This window comes from Arvicanthis niloticus, chromosome 6 (genome assembly GCF_011762505.2).
Source record: "Arvicanthis niloticus isolate mArvNil1 chromosome 6, mArvNil1.pat.X, whole genome shotgun sequence".
NCBI classification, from domain to species: Eukaryota; Metazoa; Chordata; class Mammalia; order Rodentia; family Muridae; genus Arvicanthis; species Arvicanthis niloticus.
The window spans coordinates 1,686,756-1,712,605 of record NC_047663.1 but is presented as its reverse complement, the minus strand read 5'-3'; the positions used below and the strand labels follow the sequence as shown (position 1 = coordinate 1,712,605).

General features: G+C 49.6%; 2 protein-coding genes across 4 annotated transcripts; one reads left to right on the top strand and one right to left on the bottom strand.

Annotated features, from left to right (window-relative positions):
* Positions 1 to 9: 9 nt before the first annotated feature.
* LOC117710926 (carbonyl reductase [NADPH] 2) lies at positions 10 to 2,331 on the bottom strand. The gene is made up of 8 exons (XM_034506235.2): positions 2,173 to 2,331; positions 1,548 to 1,645; positions 1,284 to 1,438; positions 1,154 to 1,196; positions 960 to 1,059; positions 795 to 859; positions 448 to 565; positions 10 to 362 (listed from the first exon to the last, which is right to left on the bottom strand). The coding sequence occupies exons 1-8, from the start codon at positions 2,222 to 2,224 to the stop codon at positions 259 to 261; spliced, it is 735 nt and encodes a 244-aa protein (XP_034362126.1). The 5' UTR covers positions 2,225 to 2,331; the 3' UTR covers positions 10 to 258.
* A 6,802-nt stretch (positions 2,332 to 9,133) lies between these two features.
* LOC117711341 (carbonyl reductase [NADPH] 2-like) lies at positions 9,134 to 25,416 on the top strand. Of its 3 annotated transcripts, XM_034506928.3 has the most exons (9): positions 19,188 to 19,289; positions 20,438 to 20,633; positions 21,103 to 21,200; positions 21,304 to 21,458; positions 21,542 to 21,584; positions 21,677 to 21,776; positions 21,876 to 21,940; positions 22,172 to 22,289; positions 22,373 to 22,685. In XM_034506928.3, exons 2-9 carry the CDS (start codon positions 20,582 to 20,584, stop codon positions 22,474 to 22,476), a joined length of 735 nt encoding a protein of 244 aa, XP_034362819.1. In that variant the 5' UTR covers positions 19,188 to 19,289; positions 20,438 to 20,581; the 3' UTR covers positions 22,477 to 22,685. The 3 variants fall into 3 exon arrangements, with proteins under 3 accessions (XP_076791421.1, XP_076791420.1, XP_034362819.1); XM_076935305.1 differs by lacking the exons at positions 19,188 to 19,289; positions 20,438 to 20,633 and adding an exon at positions 9,439 to 9,520; XM_076935306.1 differs by lacking the exons at positions 19,188 to 19,289; positions 20,438 to 20,633; positions 22,172 to 22,289; positions 22,373 to 22,685 and adding exons at positions 9,134 to 9,520; positions 25,023 to 25,416.
* Positions 25,417 to 25,850: the final 434 nt, after the last annotated feature.

The following is a 25,850-nucleotide window of genomic DNA, read 5'->3' as shown; positions in this document are numbered from 1 at the left end:
GTGCAATGGTAAAGTAACATGGTGGCCCATTTATTTAGGCAAATGAACCCAACAAAGCGGACAAAGAGAACAGGACTCCAAGGTCTGGGGCCTGGAGTGGTTGTGGGATCAGACAATAACACGGAGGTGGGGGATGGGGGGGGTGGAACCGTGAACGGCGTAGTGGGCGTGGCTGTGGCATGAGGGCGGGGTCACGAGATCAGTAGAAGCTTTGGCTTGAAGGTGGGGCTAGGAAGGCTACTCAGAGGTCTGGGCAGACTAGGAGGCCAGGTAGCCAGCATCCACCAGGATGCCAGAGCCAGTGGTGGAGGCACTATGGTTGCTCAGCAGGAAGAGGATGCTGTTGACGACGTCCTCAACCTCTGCAGGAGAACAGACCAGTCAAGGCTCTTGCTTGCTTGGCTGCTGACAAACAACTGTTGCCCTCACCCACTGTGCCCAGCTGACCTGCGAACTTCCTCAGTGGGTGGCGCTCCTTGAGTTTCCTGGCAAACTCAGCGTCTTCAGTGACTTTCTTGCCCATGTCAGTCAGCACCACAGTGGGGTTTACGGAGTTTACTCGAATCTGGGGCCAGAAGCCACAGCTGGAGCAGCTCCACAGCCAAGGAACCAGCCCTACCTGTACAGCTCTGGACTCGCCCCAGGACAAGCCTGATGGGCTCGCTTACTCTGTCCAGCTGAACCCTGAGCCCATTGCTCAGAGCCTTGTAGTCCTCAGGCCTCACCCTCAACCCCAGCTCTGCCCCAAGTGCCCATCATGTGTCCCTCAGGTGTGGCTCTGCCCCTGTGCCTACCTTGTGTGGCCCCAGTTCCATGGCCATGGCTTTGGTCAGCATAGTCATTGCACCCTTGGTGGAGCCTGTAGGGGGGTGGGGAGTGCTGAGGGCCCTTTAATTACACTTTCTGGGAGGCCCACCAGAAACCTAAGACTCCTGTAGTGTCTTGGAGGGTACACTCACTGTAGGTGGTCAATTCAGGATAGGTGACGTGGGCCACCATGCTGGAGACATTGACAATGGACCCTGCCACTCCACGGTTAATCATGTCCCTGGCTACCATCTGGAAGAAAGGGCTGCGGGTAGGTCATCCTGCCTCGCCCTGCCCCACCCTCTCCACTGCTCATATGTGGGCTACAGCCCTCCTGTTATCTCACCTGCGATACCTGGAACACGCAGCGAAGATTTACATGGAAGGACCTGGCAGGAAAAGGATAATACCTTGCCTCCAACACCTCCCGTCCTCAGCCATTCTCCCTGGCCTGCCCACTCTCCCCGGGTGCCCACCTGTCAAAGGCTTCCTTGGTAATTTCCAGGAAGGGCTGTTTTATAACCAGGGCTGCATTGTTCACCAGCAAGTCCACAGGGCCGATACCGCCCAGCGCCTTCTCTGTGGCCTCCCAGTCACCCAGGTCTACACACACGGGCTCTATCCCGGGACACTGTGGGAGACATTGTTGGTGGCCTGAGGCAGTGTTCCAGCCACCTTCTGATGAATCCCTGAGGGTGGGGAGTAGCCAGCCCCAAGTGAGGCAGGGCTGTGTGCTTTACCTCTTTGGCAAGGCTGACCAGGTCTGAGTTGGTACGAGTCACTGCCACCACCTTGGCTCCTGAGGCGTGCAGGGCCTTCACAGTGTCACGCCCAATCCCTGTAGAAGGGAGAGTGTGGGACAAGGGCCCTACATGCCTGGTCACAGCTAGAGTCAGGATCCCAGGTGGAAGTAAAGACACTAGAAGGTAGCTGGCTCCTGATGAGCCCAGGAAAGGCTGCTTCTGGTGCCTAACTGCCCAGCCTGCATCTAGGAGCTATCCTGCAGCCAACCTAAATTCATCCATCAGGGTTATTGTATGGCCAGGGTGGGGTTGTCATTCTGTCCTGGTGGGTCTCCAGCCAGGTGACAGACAGGTTAGTCCTAGTCAGTGGAATCAGGTTTTCAAGGGCTGAGCTGTGACAAGGCCACCTCAGACCCTACTCAGGGTTGAGATTGTCCCTTCCTCTCCTCAGTGCACAGCTCACATTCTTCCCTGCTCACACTCATCCCACTTCCCTGCTCACACTCACCCTGCTTCCCTGCTCACACTTACCTCACATCCCTGCTCACACTCACCTCATGTCCCTGCTCACACTCACCCACATCCCTGCTCACATTCACCTCACTTCCCTGTTCACACTCACCTTTCCCTGCCCCTGTCACCAGGGCCCTCAGGCCACTGAAATTCAGCTTCATGCTGCTGACACCAGCTTCTTCTGCGGCAAGAGATGGGCTCCGTTTTTATGGCCTGGCTAGCGGGTGGGGCAGGGGTGGGGCTAAGAGCAGACTGGCCTGGCCAAGTTGGCATGAGACACTTCACTCCCAGCCCTGGCATCCAGCTCGTTAGGGCTTGAAGAAGAAATAAGAAATTGAACATACACATGCGTGTGAGAAGGGCAGACCACGGCAGAGCTGTGAACTAGGAGACCTGGGAAGGTGTTTTCTTTGGCCCGGTGCCTAGTCCTGAGCCCTCATCACAGGCCCTCAAGGCAACCTGTACTACTGGGCCACATTCCTAATCTTGGAGAATAGAAATCTATTTGTCTTCTTTGCACAGAAGCATTAGCTGGTAACAGTTTTAACGGGAGAGAAGCTGCCCTTCCAGTCAGGTGGGGGTACTTCAGCCTAAATGAAGAGCCGGGACAGCTGTGCACACAGACATGGCAGTGGCCAGCTACTCAGTGGCTTGGCTCTGATCCTGGGTAAGGGCGGACACCCAGTGAACAAGAGTGGTATCTGATTCCTGGGCTGGCTAGGGCTGGTGGCTTAGACTGCTTGAGGCAAGTCTCTTCCCACCCAACCCCCGACCCACCCCGCATTCCTGAAGTCAGCTGCTCTCTTCCCCTGCTTCTCCCACGTGACCTCACCTGCCCCCAGAGATTCTGCCCTTGGAGACCACACTGAGACCCTCTGAGGTAGAACTCCCTTCTCAGAGCAGAGGGGGCAACCCTTGGGGGAAGTTTTGCAAAACAATCAGAGGATTTAATGTCCGTTCTGATTCTGTGTCTGGGAAGTTGTCTAAGGCCTTCCTGATCTGTGTGACAGGAACATGAAAGGAACATGTCTTTTCAGGGGACTCGTGACAGAGCACAGGGCAGGAGGTCTGGACACACAGAGCAATCCCAAGGACAGGCTCCCTACCTGCTGCCCTCCCCACACTGAGACTCAGTGGCCCTCAGAAAGAGGGCAGACATGTTTCCGGTGATCCTCACCACTGAGTAGACCAGGCTAGACAGGCCTTGAGCTGCCAAGGCTTTGCCCGCTTCTGCTTCCATTTCCCCATAGAAAAGCTGGGGTTACAGATATATGTGAGTTCTTGGGGCCTTCATCAAGGCCCTCGGTGGAACCATATTTACCCAGGATTATGGAGGAAGGGTCAGAGAGAGCTTCAACCCTGAATGTCTCAGATGAGGACCACAGGAGTTGGTTCTCTCCTCCCTCCCAACCTGGAGCCATAAAGTCTACTGCCCTCCATCAATCCGAATAAGGCTTCACTCCTTGTTTGACCTTAAGGTATACACACACACACTCACATGTGCGTATACTCCTGCATACATACATATGTGCTTGTGCACACACACACACACCTCTACAAACCCCTGAGTATGCAGATGAAGCGTCTTCCAACACTCCTATCCTGGCCAATAGCACACAGCCATAAAAACCTTGTCCCAAAGACCCTGGCCACCTCTCCAGGGGGATTAATATCACTCTTTCCCCAATAAACTGAACCAGTTCTCCAAAGTTGCTCCCTGGTGTGTTCTCTACCAGAGTACTCATTGCAGACCAAGATACTGCATTGAACCCAGCCATGCTCTGCTAAGCTTCCCTCCCTCCAGTGCAGCCTGGCAGCGAGCCTGGCTACCCCGAGGAAGAAGCAGACACGGGTGACAGCCCCCATGGTTGCATAGCAAGCATTTTGTCGCTGAGCCATTTCCTCAGCCCTGATTTTTCCTTTTGTTCAGCTAAAATTTTGGAGAAACTTAGGAAGAACCAGCAATGTCATCAAGTCACGTTGACTTACTTGTTTTGTTTTGTTTTTTGTTTTGCAGGGCAGGGTCTCTCTGTGTAGCCCTGGCTATCCTAGAATTCCCTCTATAGACAAGACTGGCCTCAAACTCAGAAATTTCAGAAATCTGCCTGCCTCTGCCTCCCAGGTGCTGGGATTAAAGGCGTGTGCCACTGCCTAAAACATTTTATTATAAAAGTAGTATTAGTGAGAACTGAAACACAAAGACCTCTTACTGCCCTGTTATCCCACTATAACCATAGTTAGTAACTTTATTCTCCACTTTGATGTCTTTGCAGACATGACTGAATTTGTACAGTCTGTGTCTTACCATTTTTATAGCATTTTGTTTTTTTTTTTTTTTTTTTTTTAGACAGGGTTTCTCTGTGTGGCCCTGGCTGTCCTGGAACTCTGTAGACCAGGCTGGCCTCGAACTCAGAAATCCGCCTGCCTCTGCCTCCCAAGTGCTGGGATTAAAGGCGTGTGCTCTAGTTTGCTTTTTATTGCTGTGATTTGAATACTCTGTCTTAGTCAGAGTTTGTTTTCCTGCACAAAACATTATGAGCAAGAAGCAAGTCGGGGAGGAAAGGGTTTATTCAGCTTACACTTCCACATTGCTGTTCATCACCAAAGAAAGAAGTCAGATCTGGAGCTCACACAGGGCACGAGGCAGGAGTTGATGCAGAGGCCATAGAGGGTGCTGCTTACTGGCTTGCTTCCCCTGGCTTGCTGAGAATGCTTTCTTATAGAACCCAGGATCACCAGCCCAGGGTGGCACCACCCACACTGGGCTAGGCCCTCCCACCCTTTATCACTAATTGAGACAATGCCTTCCAGCTGGATCTCATGGAGGCATTTCTGTTGGGAGCCAACTTTTAGCAGAAAGCGGCTAGATCATCTTTGCAGCCATCTGGAACCATATACCCTGATAGAGACTTGGTTTTCAACAGCCTACAACAGCTGAGCACACTCTGACAAACACCTTGTTTATCCCACATAGCTTGTTTTGCTGCTTAGTGACCCCAGCTGCATGGTGCACGTGGTAAAATGTCTTCACCTGTGTTCCCTGCTTGTGCTTATAAATACTCAGGATTGCCTTGTAATAGGGAATAGGGGAAATAAAGGAGTAACCAGACTTAACCACACACCCTGTCTTGTCTCCATTTTTCGTGTCTCTTGCCCCTCCATCCCCACTCTCTCTCTTGACCAGAGCACTTAGCCCCAAAGTGTGGGGGCAGTGTGGACAGCAGCATAGTAGCCCCAAAATGTGGGGCAGTGCAGGCCTCAACACATTTCCTCAAGGGAGTCTCCTTAAGGTCATATAAATTCATCAGTAACTTTCTGATGGATATTAGACAGCTTGCCTCTACTGTGGTCAGTGAGCAGACCTGACCACTTTGCGATGTTTTAGATATCCTTTATCCCGTTATGGCCAAGGGGGTTAAAATGGGTATACACGAGTTGTGTGTAAGCCTTCCCCTTCTGTCACCATGCCAACAGCTACTCTCTGTGAGATCTAAGTCAACCAAGAATCCTATACAAACTTAGTGACATCCTACTTCTGTTACACATTCGTATCCTGGGTTACCCATGCAGGGCATCCTTGGGAGTCTGGGAATGAGCACGGTTGCCATTGTGAAGCTGCTATAGCTTGAGATCAGCTTCTCCAAACCGCAGGTGTGTCCTGTGCACCCACGTAGCATCCTCTGACTTAGTCTCTCAGGCTTCCCAGGACAAACTTGCCTCCTCATACTACGGAGCGGAGCGTGGCCATCTTCCCTTACAGACACGGGATGGATGACTGAGCATGTTCAGAAGTGCGTCCATCTCCATGTGTACCTTCCTGTGTGAGCATGGGTGGGTTTCCCAGTTGCAATTACTGTGTTTCCTTTGTGCCGGGAGAACATTGCTTTGGGAACAAACCCAGAACTATTCACTAACCAATCTTTCTCCTGGTGCATGCCACTTTTGTTTGTTTGTTTGTTTGTTTTACAGGTCTAGCACAAAGAATTCTGTCTCCCCAGAACCATTTGTGAACCATTTGCTAACGTAACCCTTCATGGGCCCTCAAACACCCTAGTCTTTATCTCTTTCCCACAATGCCTTGCACTGTACAACCACAGCCTCAGCATCTCAACGGTGATGTGGGTGTCACCACGATGGAGCCCTAAGCTCTGTCCTTTGAGAAACTTAAAGGACACAGGGGCACAGGCCAGGACCAATTGGAGCTTCTAGGTGGCCCACCTCTCCCTTTTCTATGTTCCAGGCTTTCTGTGTTTGTGTGTGCAGATGCCAGTGTGTGTGTGTGTGTGTGTGTGTGTGTGTATTCCAGAGGTCAATGTTGTCTCCTTCAGTTCCTCTCCATCTTTTATTTCTTTTGCACTTATTTGTTATTATTTATTGCATTCCATGCAGTCACACACCCATATTGTTGTACTGATACAGACCTTAGAAGACAACTTGTGAATGTTGACCCCCCTACCTTCTACCGTGTGGACTCTGGGGACCTAACTCAGGTTGTCGGCTTACCTGAAAGCATCATTACCTGCTAAACCATTTAAAATTCCCAATCTGGGGAGCCTGGTGGTGGCAGCAGAGGCAGCACAGGCACACACCTTTAATCCCAGAATTCAGGAGGCAGAGGCAGGTGGATGTCTGTGAGTTTGAGGCTAGCCTAGTCTACAGAGTTCCAGGGCAACCCGGGATACACAGGGAAACCCTGTCTCATAAAACAAAACCAAAAAGTTCTTGACTGGGGGAGACATAAACAAACTCTTCCTCTCTTTCTAAGGTCCCAAGGACAAACCAAGGCATGGTTTGACCAAGGCACACTTCAGGGAACCAATAAGGGCACTGAGCTTCCTTCCAGGGCATAGATAAGAAGTTACTTAAAGGGGTTTGTTGCTTCTCCTAGCAACAGGCCTTTATCCAGCAGGAATGAGGGCTCCCCTGTAGCTCCATAGATAGAGGTTCCCTAACCTCAACCCCCAACCCCAGTCTCCCTTAACCACATACAATTAAGTGTTGCATGCAAATGTTAAACCTGGAACTTTCTAGAAGAAAGACCAAATCTATGGCTGCACAATTAAAGCAAGCTTCAATTAATACTGTCATGGAAGATGGACAATGTCCAGGTCCATATCTGGGATGCCCAGAGAGTGGCACCGAAGTAAGTCAATCAGGTGCCTATAAAGGCCAGATACCAAGGCAATGTATTTTCAGTGTTCATCCAATCAGGGACAAGCAAACATCCTGACAGATTTCCTGCCTACATACTTCCATTCAATGTGTGCCCACACACACCCTGTGCAGTTGGGGCCACCAAGCCTGTTTACTGAAGTGAAAAAACATGGCTTGCTACCTTACCTGAACAACAACCCCCAGCATTCCAAGATGATATCTGTCCTTGGGCAAGTGGGTCTTCCAGGTTAACCTTAGCCCTTATACAACCTCGGGTTGAGGCTCTCATGCCTCTCTCCCCACCCCTCCATGAGGGGCTGTGAACAATCAACAAGCCCAGATGAATTCCTCAAGATGGCTGTTGCTTAGTTCAGTGGGCAGTCACAACACCACCTCAGTAACCTTGGAAAACATGTCTTACTAAAGGAGTGACACTAGTTTCGTCACACCTTCAAGTCCAGTGAACATGATCTCACCGTGGCAACAAACTCTGATGATACTCTGTAGAGCGATAGGCAACAAGGTTCCTAAGCTGTGGCAGAGGACTGGACAGTCAACACAGCTGCCAAGGAATTAAATGTGAGTTAATGCAGGTAAATGAGTCTGTCCCTGAGAACAGGCCCCCACTGGTGATCTTTCTGCGAGTCTCGGAGGGGAGGGTCCTCCAGCATGGCCACAGCTGAGCAGCAGAAGATTGGACTGTGATGACTTACAGGGCTCTCTCAAGATATGGTGTTCACAATGGCAGTGGCAACTGAGGTTACTATGTCCCTGTCTTCTGACTATCTAGAGAGGGAAGTTTAGTGGCTGAGCTGGAACCACCAGTCTGGGTATGTTGGTGATAGATGAAGCACATGGCAGGTCATTACAGGCTATTCACAGCACAGTCCTCTTGCTTCGGGTTAAGAGTTGAGACAGAGTCTTGCTGTGTGGCCCTGGTTGGTCTGGAACACAGAGACCTTGACCATGACTGCTTGTGCTTAGCTGTCCATGGTCTGTATGCAAGGAGTCAGGAAACTGACTTGGGCTCCTGTGTGTGTGTGTGTGTGTGTGTGTGTGTGTGTGTGTGTGTGTGTGTGTATTACAGCACTAGCAACTACTGTGAGCCTGCTATGAAACACTGTGTGCTGGGAATCCACTGACCACCTGACTTCACAGGACCACAGTAGGGCTGCTAACTTCTAAGAGAGAGTATGCTACCCTGGCAGATAAACTGCAAGCATCTTTGAGAGAAGCTGGAAGAGGGACAGCTAGCTGGAACTTGGCTTCTTCACAGGAACCTAAAGAATGGTGTCTGGCTCTGGGCTCTGCTCCTTCCTCAGCTTCATATGCAAACCCCTTTTCCCTGAATAATATGGTGTCTGTTAGGTCCAGGGTATGCATCTTGTTGGAGCACCACACAGCTGACTGTGGACTTCATTCTATTTTGTGATTTTTGCATCCTGTTGTCTTCCCACTGGAGAGTGAGAGCCACTGGATAAATAGATGTATCCCTTGCAAGGGTAGCAGGTCTGGGAAGTCCCTTGCAGGTCAGTGCAGGGCTAACTAGGATGTTAGCCCTAGGCTGTGTCACACCTACAAGTCAGGTCACCACTGAGCTAACCAGGTATTGTATCCTGTCCTGACTTCCAGGATGGATGAGGCTAGGACTTGCCCTAACCAGCCTTGGGCCACCCTGGAGAGAAAGCACAGGCACAGACATACCGTTGCAAGTCATTATGAACACCTGTGTGTGCACACGTAACAGAAGAAGGGGCAGAGGTGTAGGCCAGCAGGCAAGCAAACAAGCAAAGAGTCACAAGGGGCCCCTAGGGTCTGTTGAACTCCTATGGTGTTGTGTATATAGAGGTAAGATTTCCTCCTGAACACATGAACAAGTTATAGCTGGAGCTGGACAGAATCCTTCTAGAAGCTTCTGAGCCTCTCAAATTCCTTCTTTGGAGCTCTGTAGGGGGAAGCTTTGATTTGATTTTCCTGCTCTCAAGATGTAGAGGGCCCTTCACAAAACATCTTGAAACTGGACTCTAAGTTTACAAGGAAATACATCAGTCAGGTGTGGGCCAGGCTGGATCAGAGCTGCCCTTCAAGGTTAGAAACAAGTAAATTTGAGGAGAAAGGGAGGGAGCCCCCTGGCACCTGTTGGGGCAAGCTAAGGTTCCTGCTGAATTCAGAGTGTTGAAAGGCACAAAGTGGGGTGGGAGAAAGAATCCAGGCGTGGCCCCACACTTACCCTGGTATGACATATTGGAGGAGGGCCAATCCTAACAGGGAGCAGAATCCTGGGGATCTTTTTACTCACCAAGGTGAGTAGTGGGGTTGAGGGAATGTTGGAAACAAACAAACAAAAAATCAGAGCTGAATATGGCTCTCACAAGTCAGAGGTGGGCAGATCTCTGAGTTCAAAGCCAGCCTAATCTACAAGGGGAGTTCCAGGACAGCCAGGGTTGCACAATGCGACCCTCTCTTAAAGCAACAGCAAAAACAACCAAAACTCCCCTCTTAAAAACAAACAAAACCAGAAAAAGGAAATGCAAATTCAAAGACAGCCTTTTGCTGGTCACCCAGGGGTCCCTCACCTCCATCTGGCTCTGTGGGTGGCCCTCTGCTTGTCAGCTAAGGAAGATTTTGCACCAGGGTCAAGCATTTAGGCAGCCCTGAACTGTTGGGAGTGACAACAGGTCGAGGCAGAGCCAAGGCCCCTGCCCTGGGAAGGACACCAAGGGTCACCCTAGGTGCATTTTATTTTGTCTGTACATTAATGGGTTAAGAATATCATCTAGCTTCATCTCCTCAGGACAGCTAACTGGCCCCAGTGCCTCGTGCACCCCACCTCTCCTTATGTAACAGGTTTGGCAAAGGACTGGCTCACAAACATAAACAAAGACTTTCCTCAACCTGACCCTTCCCAAAATCTAAGCCCTTCTGGGTTGGGCAGTGCAGGGCTTGGAAAGAGAGGTTCACTGTAAGGAGATATGGCTGGAAAAAGCCCGCCCAGATATTCTCCAGGTTAAGACGTGAGACAGGCGAGGCTGTGGTGGGGATCTACTGTGTGAGAGAAGAAGAAATCAATGTTAAAAAAAAAAAAAAGGTGGAGAGGCAAACAGGCGACAGGCGCAGGGTAGAGAAGAAGGAAGGGATGGTTCTTTCTGTGACCCCAAAGAAGTCCCCACTCCTGACTCTGTCCTCAGGGGAACAGAAGCAGTAGCCTGTTGACCTTCGGTGTCTGCAGGGTGGGATCCCAACTTGAGAGCACCTGTGAACAGAGCTGAGGCCCCGCTGCTGGGTCCCAGTGTTCTTGAGGTGACTGTCTCCTGTGTAGGCCGGGTCACTGTGTTGGCAAATGCTGCTTGTTCCCTGACACAGTTCCTCCAACCCACAGACAGGAGCAACCCTTCCCTCCAACCAGACGGAGTCTCAGTCTCAGGCATTTCTAGAAACTGCTCCACCAGAGACTGGGTCTGTCCTCAGACGCCATCAGATCCTTCCAGACATCTGGCTCCTCCTCTGGGCTGCTTCCTAAGAACATGGCTTAACTGTACTGTTACTATGTATTGTATGACACAGTGGTTTCAGACTGTGCCTTGTTCTGGCTGACTCCAATTTGAGTTCAAATGTCAAAGACGATGTTGAACTTTGACATTTGTAGGCAGTATCTCAGGCATCACCCACGAGGTTCAGAATGGTGAACGATGGCTTATTTATATAAGTTAAATGGCACCACCACCAGCTTCTCAAAGTAGACTGGTATGTCACATGTGTGCAGGGATATATTAAACATTACGGGACTTGGCTAAGCTGTGGTCTGGTTGATTATATATGAATCCTGGTTCTGCAAGGTGATTGTCAGAGTTAATTCTCATTAAATGACTTCAGGCTCTGTGGCACAGGCTCACCCTAAAGATAACTGCTTCCACTTGAGATAGTCTGTCAGATCACCAACACTTAGGGATGTTTATCAGGCCCATTTCTCCAGGAACCCAAAGTGACTACAGTGGTAGGTGCCTTTGAACGGTATGGCACACAACGTTGTCAAAATAGATGGTAATGTGTCTAAAGGAGAAAGCCATACAATGGAGAGAAGTGGGTCAGACTTTCATCCTGCACAGTCACCTTGTGAGCACAGGAGAGGACTCTTGGCTTTAGCAAAAGCAATGTACAGTGTCTTTCACTGAATGTTGAGTTCGATCCACCAGTAAGAGCAAATCATGGAGGTTTCTTTGTGGACTTTTGTTACTAATAAATTTTAATTTTTGCAGCTCAAGTATAGTTCAGTGGTGAGGTGTTAGGTAGCACTGTGAGGCTCTGGTTCTATCCCAAGGCCTATATTCACAAGTACACAAATATACACTTGCCTGGGGAGATGGATCACTATGTAAAGTTTGATCCCCAGAACCCACGCAAAAAGACCAATATAATGCCAGGAGCTTGTGATCCCGGTTGTGGGGAGGCCACAGGAAGATCCCTGGGTCAGCTAGATAAGTAGCTGAATCAGTGAGACCTTTCCTAATGGGCAATCCTGTCTCAAAATACAAGGTGAATAGCTTCTGAGGAATGATACCCAAGGGTGTCCTCTGACCTCTGACCTCTACAAGTCTACACATACCAAAACACGCACACACATATACATGTAAATATACCAATATAAGGCATATAATAAATACAAGAATTATTGCCATTTTATATCTTTACTATTTTTACATTACTTTAATCATCAATTACTTGTGTGTGCACATGCACATGTATGCATACGAATGCCCATGTGCTGTTGTGTACACGTAAAGGAGAACACTTTGCAGAAGTTGATCCTCTCCTTCCACCATGAGGATTTTGGGGAAGAGTGCTCAGGTCTTCAGGCTGGGTAGCAACTGACACTGAGGACTCCCTAGCTCCCCACCACCACTTCCACGTTGTCATATCTGTGTCCTAACAACCACCATGCTTTGACCTTACTGAGACTAGTCAGTTGTGGCCTTGACCTCACAGTAACTAGCCAGCTATGGCTTTCCCAGCAGGTTTGAACCCAACCTCAGTCTTTGACCACCCTGGTGGCCCTGACCCTGAGATCCTGATGTGAGACTGAGCCAGAATTCTTTAATCTCTCACAGATGTTCCATTCCTAAACACCTTACTTTGACCAACCAGGGAAAACTCACCCCCTTTTTCTTGGGTTCTCTGGTGGATGAGCTCACACTGTAGGTCCCATAAAACCTGTGTTCCAGGCACCTGGTGCTAATTCTTTCCTTGTGATCTCAATTCTCTGTAGGATATGGGGTGTTAATTATGAGAGTGAACGTAAGTCAGTTGTGTCCACTAAATAGAATATTGACTTAATATTCAACCACCATTGCTAGAAGAAAACAAACTGGGTAGTGATGGCATGTGCCTTTAATCCTTGCACTCAAAGGCAGAGACAGGCAGATCTCTGAGTTCTAGACCAGCCTGGTGTACAAAGTGAGTTCCAGGACAGCCAGTTCTACATAGAGAAACTCTGTCTCAAACACACACACACACACACACACACACACACACACACACACACACCACAAAGGAGAAAGTAAAGTGCTTCGGGAATGAAGAGACTAGAGCCCTGGTGCTGGAAGGACTGGGGACTGCAGCCATTCTTACTGGCCAGAGCCAGAGGTTCTAGCTCTGCACTGCATCGTCCCCTACCTTCTGTATGCATGCCTTGCAGGGAGCTGAGCCTGAGTGGAGAATTTCCGAGTGCATCGACCACTACTCCAATTTTTCTTCACTCTGCATGTTTGCAATCACATTTGAATGAAGTGAGTTTTCAAACAACCTATGAATAATGGGCGGGGGGCCAATTAGCAGCCCCTCACTCAGCACCACCGATCTCCCATCCCCCATCCAACATGCCCTGTGTGGCCTCTCTGACCTCAGCATCTGCCTCCAGGCAGATGTAGAAGCCTAAGAAATATTCTCAAAAACACGACATGGGGAACCAGTTCACATGTACACAACTACCCTTTTCTCTTGGTGACCTGTGTGTGCCAGCTAAGTGGTACCAGCGGATTATATCCCCGGGCCCAGCACAATTAAAATTTAATTTTCAGGCGGGCATTGGTGGACCATGCCTTTAATCCTGTGCACTTGGGAGGCAGAGGCAGGCAGATTTCTGAGTTCGAGGCCAGCCTGGTCTACAGAGTGAGTTCCAGGACAGCCAGGACTATACAGAGAATCCCTTTCTCTTTAAACCAAAAAAAAAAAAAAAAAAAAAAAAAAAAAACTTTCATTTATAATAGCTCAGACCTTCTGATTACATATCAATTATATGCTCATCGAGTCTATTATGGGTAATCAGTAAAATAAAATGAATAGAAAAATGTTTTAGCAATTTCTTGCTTCTCAGAGACGATCATGGAAGAACAGAGGATACAGTTTCTTCCCAGTCTCTTTCACTTTAAAGCTTTGGGCTAGTTAGTTCTCCAAACTAACTGCCACCATTATCAGCAGTTCCACCTCAAAAGATAATCATAGCTGGCCTAGTGACTGTCCAGCTTTTCCCACAAAAGGAGGGGGGGGTCATGGGACTTTCCAACTGAGTGTCTTCCACTACTGGAGAGAAGTTAGAGGACACCAGTAGGCAGGGAAGGGGGCTCCATCTGAGCAGCCTTGGGGAAAAGCCACCATCCCCACTGTGTGCAGACCATCCAGTGTGGCCCCCATGTTCCTGTTTGGGGTCACTCAACCATTGCGCTATAAGCCTGATAAACTCGTGGGCTTCCCTAGGAGAACTTGGTAGAATCACCTCTGTTGGTTGAGACCGTGGGAGGAGGGGTACATGTTAGAGATCAACTCCCCAAGGAAGTAATTTTTTTTCCTATCCTGGAACTTGATTTGCAGACCAGGCTGGCCTCAAACTTAAATAGAGCCACCTGCTTCTGCCTGCTGAGTGCCTGGATCAAAGGCTGCACCACCGAGCATGGGCCCCAGGGGAGGAATTTTAGCACAAGTTAAACAGCTCTCTTGGCAGTGTGTATAGTCCTGTGTTATCATCATCCGGCCTACCTCCCTCCAGAGATGGAGGCTGTGCTGAGCCCATGTGGAGAGTGCTAGCTCTGACCCAGCCACAGGCAAGTTCTGAGTTGTGAATCTCAGAAACTGGTCAAACTCCTTCCTCTAGGGCCTATGCCCCTATTAACCCTGTAGTGGGAAGGCAGGAGGTGAGGGAGGGTAGGGTTGCTGGAATGTTCCAGAGACTAAGTAGCAGGTAGTTCCTTGGGGTCTAATAGTGCCTACTTCCAATATCCTGGCCACTCCTGCTGTGCCAGCTGGAGCCCCACCTGCCCATCTCCAGACTCCACCCCAGCTGTCGAGCTGGAGAGCTGGATAGCCACCCTTTAGTCTCCCCCCTATGCTTCCTGCCTTCCTGTGTTCCACTTCAGCTAACCAGACCATCAGGGACTCAATTCTGAGATGATTACAGTCCTTTCCCAGAATATCTGGGTCACATGAGTGACTGGATCAAAGTAGAAAATTACTGGTTCGAAATCTCTGTAATCATAACTGAAAAACCAGCCAAGAATTCATGGCCAGTAACCCAAGAGAAACACCTAGACTTTATACAGTTTGCTCTCTGGATTTGAAACAAAATGTTCAAGGAGCCTTGCAAGGCTTTGTAGCCTCTGTCTCTGTCTCTGTCTCTGTCTCTGTCTCTGTCTCTGTCTCTGTCTCTCTCTCTCTCTCTCTCTCACACACACACACACACACACACACACACACACGGGAAGAGCCAGATGTGTAGCTGGAGCTCTAGGGTCCTCAGTAACAATCTTTTTTCCCAGCGAAGTTTGCAAGAGCAACTGGACGATAAGTATAACTACAGGGACCCAACCAGCACTGGCAACACAGGAATTAAGGTGAAAAGAAACGTGGTTTTTCTCTCAGTGTATCCAAAAAACTCAAAAGTGGGGCTGGGGAGATGGCTGGGTGGGTAGTGTGTTTGCTGTGCATGTCAGAAGACAGAACACGCCTGTGACCTGTGCTCTGGAGAGGCAAAGACAGAGAGAACCAAAGGGCTCACTGACTGGCTGCCTAGTGTAGTTAAAATGGAAACTTCAGGTTCATTGAGAAAACCTATCTCAAAAAATAAAGTGGTGAGTCTCTCAGTGTTCTATTGCTGTGAAGAGACACCATGACCAAGGCACCTCTTACAGAAGAAAACATTTAATTTGGGGCTTATGGTTCCAGGGGGTAGTAGAGGCCATGACCATCATGGCAGGAAGCAGACAGGCATGGCACTGGAGCAGTAACTGAGAACTTTCTTCCTAATTCCAGCAGGCAGAGAGAGACAGTGGGGCTCTCATGGGCTTCTGAAACCTCAAAACCCACCTTAAGCAACACCTCCTCCAACACGGCCACACCTCCTAATGCATCCCAGTTTGTTCCATAACCGGGGACCAGGCATTCAAACATATGAGCCTACGGGAGCCAATCTCCTTCAAACCAATGCAGAGGCTGGAGAGATGTCAAGAGTACTTACTGCTCTGTCAGAGTTCAGATCCCACAAAGGGGAGTTCCCAAAAGCCTGTATCTCCAGTTCCAAGAGATTTAATAGCCTCTTCTGGCTTCTGTGGGCACCTGCACACACACAGAAATAAAAATAAATCTTATAAAGTGGAGAAGCTGCAGAGATGTCTCAGCAGATCATTAAGAAAACCAGGAATGCTGGGCAGTGGTGGCACACGCCTTTAATCCCAGCACTTGGGAGGTAGAGGCAGAGTGTGTTCTAGGACAGCCAGGACTACATAGAGAAACCCTGTCTCGAAAAAAAAAAAAAAAAAAAAAAAAAAACAAAAAAACCAACCAAACAAAAAAGAAACCCAGGAATGTCAAACACAGGGACCTCTTCTCAATGAAGGAGATAAAACACCTGCATTCTATCCACAAGGCTGAGACTGGATTTTGTTAACGGCTTGGTGACCAGTTTGCTATCTGTGGAGGCAGCCAGACCACCCCCATCTTTTGCTATAGTGGCACACCTTACCCAAACTCCCAAGAATGATTATCCCAGGCTCTTTCCTGCAAGACACTGTTACCTATTTTTACGGAAGATGTCACATGTGTTATATGGCCAGCTGACCTCGATGCTCTCTGTCAGAAGCCACACTAAATTCTAGGCCATTCAGCTATAGAACCCACCCTCTTGGTCACATGTACTTTGTAAAAGAGTAGTTAAGGGCACTGGCTGCTCTTCCAGAGGACCTGAGTTGGATTCCCAGCACCCACATGGCAGCTCACAACCATCTGTAACTTGAGTACACAGATAGACAGGCAGACAAAACACTTCACACATAAAATAATAAGCCCCAAAGAGCCAAGATATCCTGCTGGCCCCTGATTACCTACACAGGGCTTGCACCAGGCTCCCACCGCCATCTGTGGCCAGACCTGATAAAGGAGATTGCTGCCCAGCCTGACTACATGGTGGACAGAACCGACGCCTTTCCTCACATTATCCTCTGACCTTCAGATGTGCTCTGGCATGTGTGCACCGCAGCACCCCCTCCACACACACGCACATGCACACGCACACGCACACACGCACACTAAATAACTAAATAGGTTAATGCTTCCAGAGAACTGGAACTAGATCCCAGAGATGTTCAGGACTCTACCAGTTGGGACATCCCTGCTGTGGTCAGGACCAATGTGCTGCCTCCGGACACTTAATATGCAAAGGGGGCTGCACTGTTTAAGACTTTTTGAATCATGGAGAAATGCAGACATGATTTTTTAAAATTACATTAATTTTAATCTTCTGGGTTTTTTGAGACAAGGCTCTCTATGTAGACCAGGATGGCCCTGAACACGCAGAGATCTACCTATTCCTGCCTCCCTAGTCCTGGGATTAAAGAAATGTTCTGGGCTGGAGAGATGGTTCACAGGTTAACAGCACTGACTGCTCTTCCAGAGGTCCTGAGTTTAATTCCCAGCAACCACATGGTGGCTCACAGCCATCTGTAATGGGATCTGGTGCCCTCTTCTGGCCTACAGGCACACATGCAGGCAGAACGCTACACATAATAAATAATAAATCATTTTAAAAAGTAAAATGAAGAAACGTGCTATTATTTTTATTTATTTATTGGTTTTTTGAGACAAGGTTTCTTTGTGTAGCCCTGGCTATCCTGGAACTCACTCTGTAGACCAGGCTGGCCTCGAACTCAGAAATCTGCCTGCCTCTGCCTTCCAAGTGCTGGGATTAAAGGCCTGTGCCACCACTGCCCAGCTGAAACGTGCTATTATTTATTTTTGATTTGATGTGCACCAGTGTTTCCCCAGTTTGTATATTAGTATGCCACATGCATGCAGTGCTTATGGAGAAGCAGAAAAGAGTGTTATCTCCTGGGACTAGAGTTACATATGGTTGTGGGCCGTCATGGAACAGGACCCTGGTCCTCTGCAAGAGCAGCAAATGCTGTTAACCACTGAACCATCTCTCTAGCTCCTATGTTGGTTGTTTACTATCCTTGTCCTTATGCCTCCCTTAAAAAAAATCTGTCAGTTCTGTTGGCCCAAGGGAAAGGGAAGACACACATGGTCCAGGCTGCAATTCATGCTGCTATGCAGTCTGGGCATGTTTTGACAGGCAGCCTGCCAGAGCACATGGCTTCAGTCAGCTCAAAGCACAGTCCACTCGTGACTGTGTGGAGGAGTGGTGTCTTAGTTACTTTTCTGTTGCCATGACCAGGGACACTCATAGAAGAAAACATATCATTGGAGGATCATGGTTCCTGAAGGTTAGAGTCCATGCCCATCATGGTAGGAAGCATGGCAGCAGGCAGGCAGGCATGGTGCTGGAGCAGTACCTGAGAGTTCACATCTGATCCATAGATGGCAGAGAGAGCTAACTGGGAATGAGGTGGGCTTTTCAAACCTCAAACCCTACCCGCAGTGACACACCTCTTCCAATGAAGCCACACCCCCTAATCCTTCTCAGACAGCTCTACCAACTGGAGACCAAGCATTCAAATATGACCTATGAGGACCATTCTCACTTAAATCACCACTAGTGGGATTGAGGCAGGGTATTGCTATGTATTGCTGGCTAGCCTTGGACTCACAATATAGACCAGGCTGGCCTTGAACTTAAAGTTATGATTCTGTCTCCAAGAGCTGAAATTACAGGTGAGAACCACCATGCTCTGCCACACTGGGTTTTTATGTCTGTGTGTATCTGTGCAAGTGTGAGTATGTCTGCTTCCAGATGCACATGTGCACACTCATGAGTGGAGGTCAGAGGTCAATGCCAGTTGTCTTCCTGGGTTTTGTTTCCCCTAATCTCCTCCCAAAGGCTTTTCCTTCTGTTGTGCGACAGAACTTTTCCTGGAGAGATACAACATGCATGTCCACTCATTCCAGTTAGGCAGCCCATAACATACTAATGTTCAGATACCACCAAAGTCCAACTGGTGAGCCATGAGGTTACCAATGGGAGTATTGGTGAGGGGTTTTTGTTTGTTTTTCAAGACAGGGTTTCTCTGTATAGCCCTGCCTGTCCTGGTGAAAGACCCCCAAAGGGAGACCCCCACTCAAGTCTCGGGATGGCGCGTACCCAAGGACTCACGAGAGACCGGCTTGATGCAAGCACACGAGGCAGTTTAATGGCGGGGCTCCGGGTTGACCTGTATCTCTTGCAGGAGACAGAGGAATTGACTCAGAAGCTCAAAAGTTTGGGGTTTTTATAGGCAAGGGTTGGGGGAGCGGGAGATTTTTGCGTGGTTATACACTATTGGTTGCATAACGCTAGCAGAGGACTACCTTCCCAAGACCTTGGAGCTTGATGCTCCCTTCCTGGTAAACCACTTCCTCCTGCCTGGCGTCCAACTGGCCAGTGGTGGAGACTAATACCAAATGCCTGAAAGGCCACCATTTCCCCAAGGGTTCCAGACAGCAGGTTGGTCACAATCAACTGCTTTCATCATAGAAGGGGAGGGGCTTTGATCTTGTTGGCTAGATCAGGCCAGATCCCAGTAGTCAGTGCCACCTGGAGGTTGGCTGTAGGACTTGGTGGTTTGTTCAGATCGGGATCAAGGACACAGTGATCAGGTATGATCTGTCCCTGATGGCTATGAGGAAACTCTGCCAGGCAGTAGCAAATCATTAGGTGTCAACCTAGGTGCATTGAGACAGACTCACACACAAAATGCTGTCCAGTCTCCCGCTGTGTACGCACTCGCTCCCCTGAGCCCCAGGAAGATCCCAGAGCACCTTTCTGACCAGTGCGGAGGAATTGCTCAGTGGAAGGGTCCTACTTCCATCCCAACACTATAGAGCACCTGAAATACAGCTGGCTTCTTTCTGTAAGTCATGAGGTCTCGGTGCAGAGCCTGGACTGAGTAAGAGAAAGGCAGCAGGCAGGAGTCTGAGCCCACCCACTCTTCAGGGCTGTCCATGGGGCAGTCTGGCACCTGAGCCCCCTGCCCGGTGCAGATGCCATGTGACCTGGACAGAAGTACTTGTTTCATGAACCCTGACACATAGGATAACAGAATCTCAGCACACCTCAGACAATCACCAGAGGTGGATTGAGATGGGCAAAATTCTATGATTACTTCTAATTGGCTCCAAAGACCCAGCTGTTTACTCAGAGAAGATGAGACACACAGAGGGACTCAGGGTTGGCTACTGGGCAGGAAACCCCAGAATCTATGTTTAGATTTACTAGAGTCCTGCCTCAGAGTAAAGAAGGTGCCTCACTGCTGTCGCCAAGGGCAGAGTTCCTGGCTGGAAGAGGGAAGCAGGTGAGGGGCACCTGGGAGGAACAAATTACGGAGGACAACCAGTGGACTTACTGGACACATTGTAGGTATGGTGGGTTCTTGGATCCCTGGACATTTGGGTCCAGTGCCACCTGCTCCAGCTCCATCAGATCACTGCCTTCATTTATAATAATCAAACAGAAAACCACAAGCTGATGCTTCTGTTCAGATAAGACAAATTCCAAACCCAGGATCTTCACTCCCCTGGGCTGAGGGTTCTGTGGGGCATCATTGGCTCGGTATGCTCTCAGGCCCTGGGTTCAAGACTCGGTTCTTCAATGCTGAAAACACAAATTCCTTCCCTTTGCTTTCTGCCACACCACTGTGTCAGACCTTCTCACAGGCACATGCGTGTGCACACACGCCTCCACTGCTTTGTCAGACCTTCTACACATGTGTGCACACACCTCTTTTCATTTCCCTTCATTGTTCTAGCAGGGACAGCTGATTGGCACTTCTGAGCAGTGAGGAGGGGTGCCAGGAGGGAGCAGGTCATCTGCCCCAACCCTTTCCCACTTGCCAGTTCCAACTTAACAACCTCAGCCCTCCCCTTACTGCAAGAGGACACTTGTCAGCAGCATGAAGATGAATTTCAGTGGCCTGAGGGCCCTGGTGACAGGGGCAGGTCGAGGTGAGTGTGAGGGGGGTAGGTGTGTATCAGTGGAGAAAGGTGAGTGTGAGTGGAGAAGGTGAGTGTGAGTGGAGAAGGTGAGTGTGAGCGGGTGGGAGAGTTGGCACTGGAGAGAGGATGCCAGCCTCAACACTGTCACCTGGCCGGAGACATACTGCCAGGTCAAAATGCCAGTCTCTCATTGGTTACCACAATGTTATACTCTGAAGGACGAGTTTAGCTTGGCATCAAGATAGCTCCTAGATCCAGGCTGAGAAAATGGGCACCAGTGACTCTGCTCTTGGACCCCATTAGGAGGGTACTGCCTCCTTTGGCCTGTCTAACCTCTGCCAAGGGATAGTCCCACCTAATACCGGCTTCCAGCCATTTTCCCACTGCTGTGAGCAACAGTCTTAACTCCCTTGTGGGACCCAGATCCTACTGTGACCAGGCCTACAAGGCCTTTGTCCCACCACTCTCCCTCTTACAGGGATTGGGCGGGGCACTGTGAAGGCCCTGCACGCCTCAGGAGCCAAAGTGGTGGCCGTGACCTGTGACAACTCGGACCTGGTCAGCCTTGCCAAAGAGGTAAGGCACACAGCCCTGACATGGTTGGGGCCTGTTCCCCACCCTCAGGGATATATCAGAAGCTGAATGGGACAATGTCTCAGGCCACCAATGTCCCCCACAGTGTCCTGGGATAGAGCCCGTGTGTGTAGACCTGGGTGACTGGGAGGCCACAGAGAAGGCGCTGGGTGGTATCGGCCCTGTGGACTTGCTGGTGAACAATGCAGGGGTGGCGCTAATGCAGCCCTTTATAGAGTCTACAAAGGAGATCTTTGACAGGTGTGCATTTGGGGAGAGCAGGCGGGCTGGGGAGGGTGGCTGAAGACGGGAGGCTCAGTAGGCTGCTGCTCCCTTTCTGCCAGGTCCTTCAACGTGAATGTGCGAGCCATTGTGCAGGTGTCCCAGGTGAGAAGACAGGAGAGCTGTGACCCAGAGGCAAACCTGGAGAGGGTGGGGTGGGAAAATGCATGTGTTTGCTCAAAATTCTTGACTTCCAGATGGTAGCCAAGGGCATGATTAAGCGTGGAGTGGCAGGATCTATTGTCAACATCTCCAGCATGGTGGCCCACGTCACCTATCCTGGCCTGGCCACCTACAGTGAGTACCTTGTGGTAGGAGCAAGGGTAGGTTCTGGGTGGGCCTCCCAGAAGGAGGACTGAATAACTGAAGGGCCCTCAACACTGCCCCCCGCAACAGGCTCCACCAAAGGCGCATTAACTATGCTGACCAAAGCCATGGCCTTGGAACTGGGGCCACACAAGGTAGGCACAGGGGCAGAGCCACACCTGAGGGACACATAATGGGCACTTGGGGGGCAGGGCTGGGGTTGAGGATGAGGCCTGGGGACTACAAGGCTCTGAGCAATGGGCTCAGGGTTCAGCTGGACAGAGTAAGCGAGCCCATCAGGCTTGTCCTGGGGCGAGTCCGGAGCTGTGCAGGTAGGGCTGGTTCCTTGGCTGTGGAGCTGCTCCAGCTGTGGCTTCTGGCCCCAGATCCGGGTAAACTCTGTAAACCCCACTGTGGTGCTGACTGACATGGGCAAGAAAGTCACTGAAGACGCTGAGTTTGCCAGGAAACTCAAGGAGCGCCACCCACTGAGGAAGTTCGCAGGTCAGCTGGGCACAGTGGGTGAGGGCAACAGTTGTTTGTCAGCAGCCAAGCAAGCAAGTCTTGACTGGTCTGTTCTCCTGCAGAGGTTGAGGACGTCGTCAACAGCATCCTCTTCCTGCTGAGCAACCATAGTGCCTCCACCACTGGCTCTGGCATCCTGGTGGATGCTGGCTACCTGGCCTCCTAGACTCCCCAGATGGCACCTACAGAGCCCTGGCGACCTCCCTGTCCCCATTCTCACACTACAACCCTGCCTTCAACCCAACTCAACAGTTCTGCTTCCATTCTGTGGACCCACCACACATCCATCCCCAACCTCAAACTCCAGGATCCTTCCCCCATATCAGCTAGGCTCGGCTAAATTGCTTAAATAAATGGACCATGGTATTTGTCTTAGTCAGGGTTTGTATTCCTGCACAAAACTTCATGACCAAGAAGCAAGTTGGGGAGGAAAGGGTTAATTCAGCTTACACTTCCACATTGCTGTTCATCACCAAAGGAAGTCAGGACTGGAACTCACACAGGGCAGGAACCTGGAGGCAGGAGCTGATGCAGAGGCCATGGAGGGATGTTACTTACTGGCTTGCTTCCCCTGGCTTCCTCAGCTTGCTTTCTTATAGAACCCAGGACTACCCTTCCCCCCTTGATCACTAATTGAGAAAATGCCTTACAGCTGGATCTCATGGAGGCATTTCCCCAAGGGAGGCTTCTTTCTCTGTGATAACTCCAGCTTGTGTCAGGTTGACACACAAACCCAGCCAGTACAGTATCCCAAACCCTGAAAGTGCACACCTGGTGCACTGGAGAAGTAGTGTTGTACGGTCATCTGTGGATTCACATGGCCCAGTGTTTTGTGCAGGATGCCTGGGTGGAGAGATTGCATAGGTGCCCCTAATTCCCCCTTGGGATCCTGCTGCTGCCTCTTGTCTATCACCTCATCTAGGCCCGAGTCAGTAACCGTGGCCTGGAAGCCCCAGGTTTAAGGTGGCCCTGCCTAATCTGGGATTGGGATCAAGGACAGTTGGCTTTTTTAAAAGGAGGGGTACACAGTCAAACAATCTGTCAAGCCTTTTGTCATGGTTGGTGGCTGAATGGAAATAGAAGTAACTCAAGGCGCCTCTTACACAAGGGAGCAGTTTCTCAAAGTGCACTGGACTGATCCAACTACAGCAACTGGAATCTGTTTAGTCAACCGTTGTCCTGGCTGGTCCTGCGTCAGCTTGACACAGGCTGGAGTCATCAGGAGGGAGGTTCAGATGAGAAAATGCCTCCATAAAATCTAGCTGTAGAGCATTTTCTGAGTGATTGATAGAGGAGAGACCAACCCATTGTGGTGCCATCCCTGGGCTAGTGGTCCCTGGTTCTACAAGAAAGCAGGCTGAGCAAAACGAGGGGAACAGTGGTGTCACACGCCTTTAATCCCAGCACTTAGGAGATAGAGCCAAACAGATCTCTCTGGGCATGGTGGTGTATGTCTTTATCTCAGAACTCAGGAGGCAGAGGGAAAAGGATCTTTGTGGATTTGAGGCCAGCCTGGTAATTTTCAGGACAACCAGGACCACACAGAGACACTGTTTCAAAAGATGAAACAAAAATGATTTTATTTGTATGGATGTTTTGTGCACATATATCTGTGTACCACTTGCAAGCCTGGTGCCCCCAGAAGTCATACGGCATCAGAGCCTATGGAACTGGAATTGTGGATGGCTGTGAGCCACTATGTGGGTCTGGGAACACATTTGTTGATTTTTTCTTTTCTTTCTTTCTTTCTTTTTTTTAATGTTTGTTTTGTTTGTTTGTTGAATCAGGATTTCTCTGCTTAGCCCTGGCTGTCCTGGAACTCAAAGATCTGTCTGCCTCTGCCTCCTGAGTACTGGGATTAAAGGCGGGCGCTGCTGCCACCTGGCCTATTGGTTGATTCTTGTGTAACCACACGCAGCAACTCTGTATCTGGACTTTCTTCTGCACCCAGTAGAGACTTTTGAACTGTCCGGCTTCTTATTCTAAAATCATCTGATAACCTACATCCTCGTGTGTAAACACACACACACAGCTCTGTAGAATATAACCTGCACCTCAGTTATTACTTAAAACTAAAGAAAGAAGATAAGCTTTGCTTGCCAACAGACATCAAAGGAAATTGACATGACTTGTAAATTGTAGTGAGCCAAAGTAGAATGTAAATTTATTGTTACATGTTAAAGTAACCCCCCCCCCAAAATAAAACAGGGTTTCTCTGTGTAGCCCTGGCTGTCCTGGAACTCACTCTGTAGACCAGGCTGGCCTGGAATTCAGAAATCCACTTGCCTGTGCCTCCCAAGAGGTGGGATTAAAGGCGTGTACCACCACCCGGCGGCAAAGTAACTTTTATTAGCAAGATGTGATTGTCCTTTGGGAGATTTACTGCCTCGGTTGGCTAACCTAGGCCTAGTCCTGGAAGCCTCTAACCTCTGTACAATCTAACCTAGGCCTAGAATGTTTTCAGCCTCTGAGATTTATACTGTTGAATAAGCTCACCCTTTCAAGACTCTGGCTGGCTGGTTCAATTTGGCTGTTCTGGCTCAAACTCCTCTCCAAGCTGACTCCTGATTCAATCTGGCTTCTCACAGTGTGATGGTTTGCATATGCTTGGCCTAGGGAGTGGCACTATTAGGAGGTGTGGCCTTGTTAGATTAGGTGTGTCATTGTGACTGTGGCCTCTTCCTAACTTCATGGAACTGGGTCTTCTCCTAGCAGCCTTCAGATGAAGATGTAGAACTCTCAGCTCCTCCTGCACCATTCCTGCCTGGATGCTGCCATGCTCCCACCTTGATGACAATGGACTGAACCTCTGAACCTCTGAAGCAAGCCCCAATTAAATATTGTCCTTATAAGAGTTGCCTTGCTGGGCGGTGGTGGCGCACGCCTTTAATCCCAGCACTTGGGAGGCAGAGGCAGGCGGATTTCTGAGTTGGAGGCCAGCCTGGTCTACAGAGTGAGTTCCAGGACAGCCAGGGCTATACAGAGAAACCCTGTCTCGAAAAACAACAACAACAACAACAACAACAACAACAACAAAAAGAGTTGCCTTGGGGGCTGGGGAAATGGCTCAGAGGTTAAGAACACTGAAGAGAACAGCAACAGTGTACTTTATATACATAAAATAAATTAATGTTTAAAAAGGAGTTGTCTTGGTCATGGTGACTGTTCATGGCAATACAGCCCTAACACTCAGTTCCTCACTGAATTGCTCTGCTTGACCTCAGACTAACTAGCAATCTGTTGTAATCTTCTGGCTCCCTCTCATTTCCTGGCTCATTCTTTCTTCACCTGTGTTTAGATTGTTCTCTCTGCTACCGATCGCTGTAAAACTGTCCCAGTAAAAACTACCTCCGAACCCTACAAACCTAACTGCTACCAACTGAACTGCAGGCCCAACTCCTCTGCACGGCTTCTCCACCAACTCCTGTGTGCTGGGATTAAAGACGCGCACCACCTTGATTTCTGTACCTGGAACTTGCTCTGTTCCAGGCTGGCCTTGAACTCAAAGATCCAGATCTCTCTCTCTCTCTCTCTCTCTCT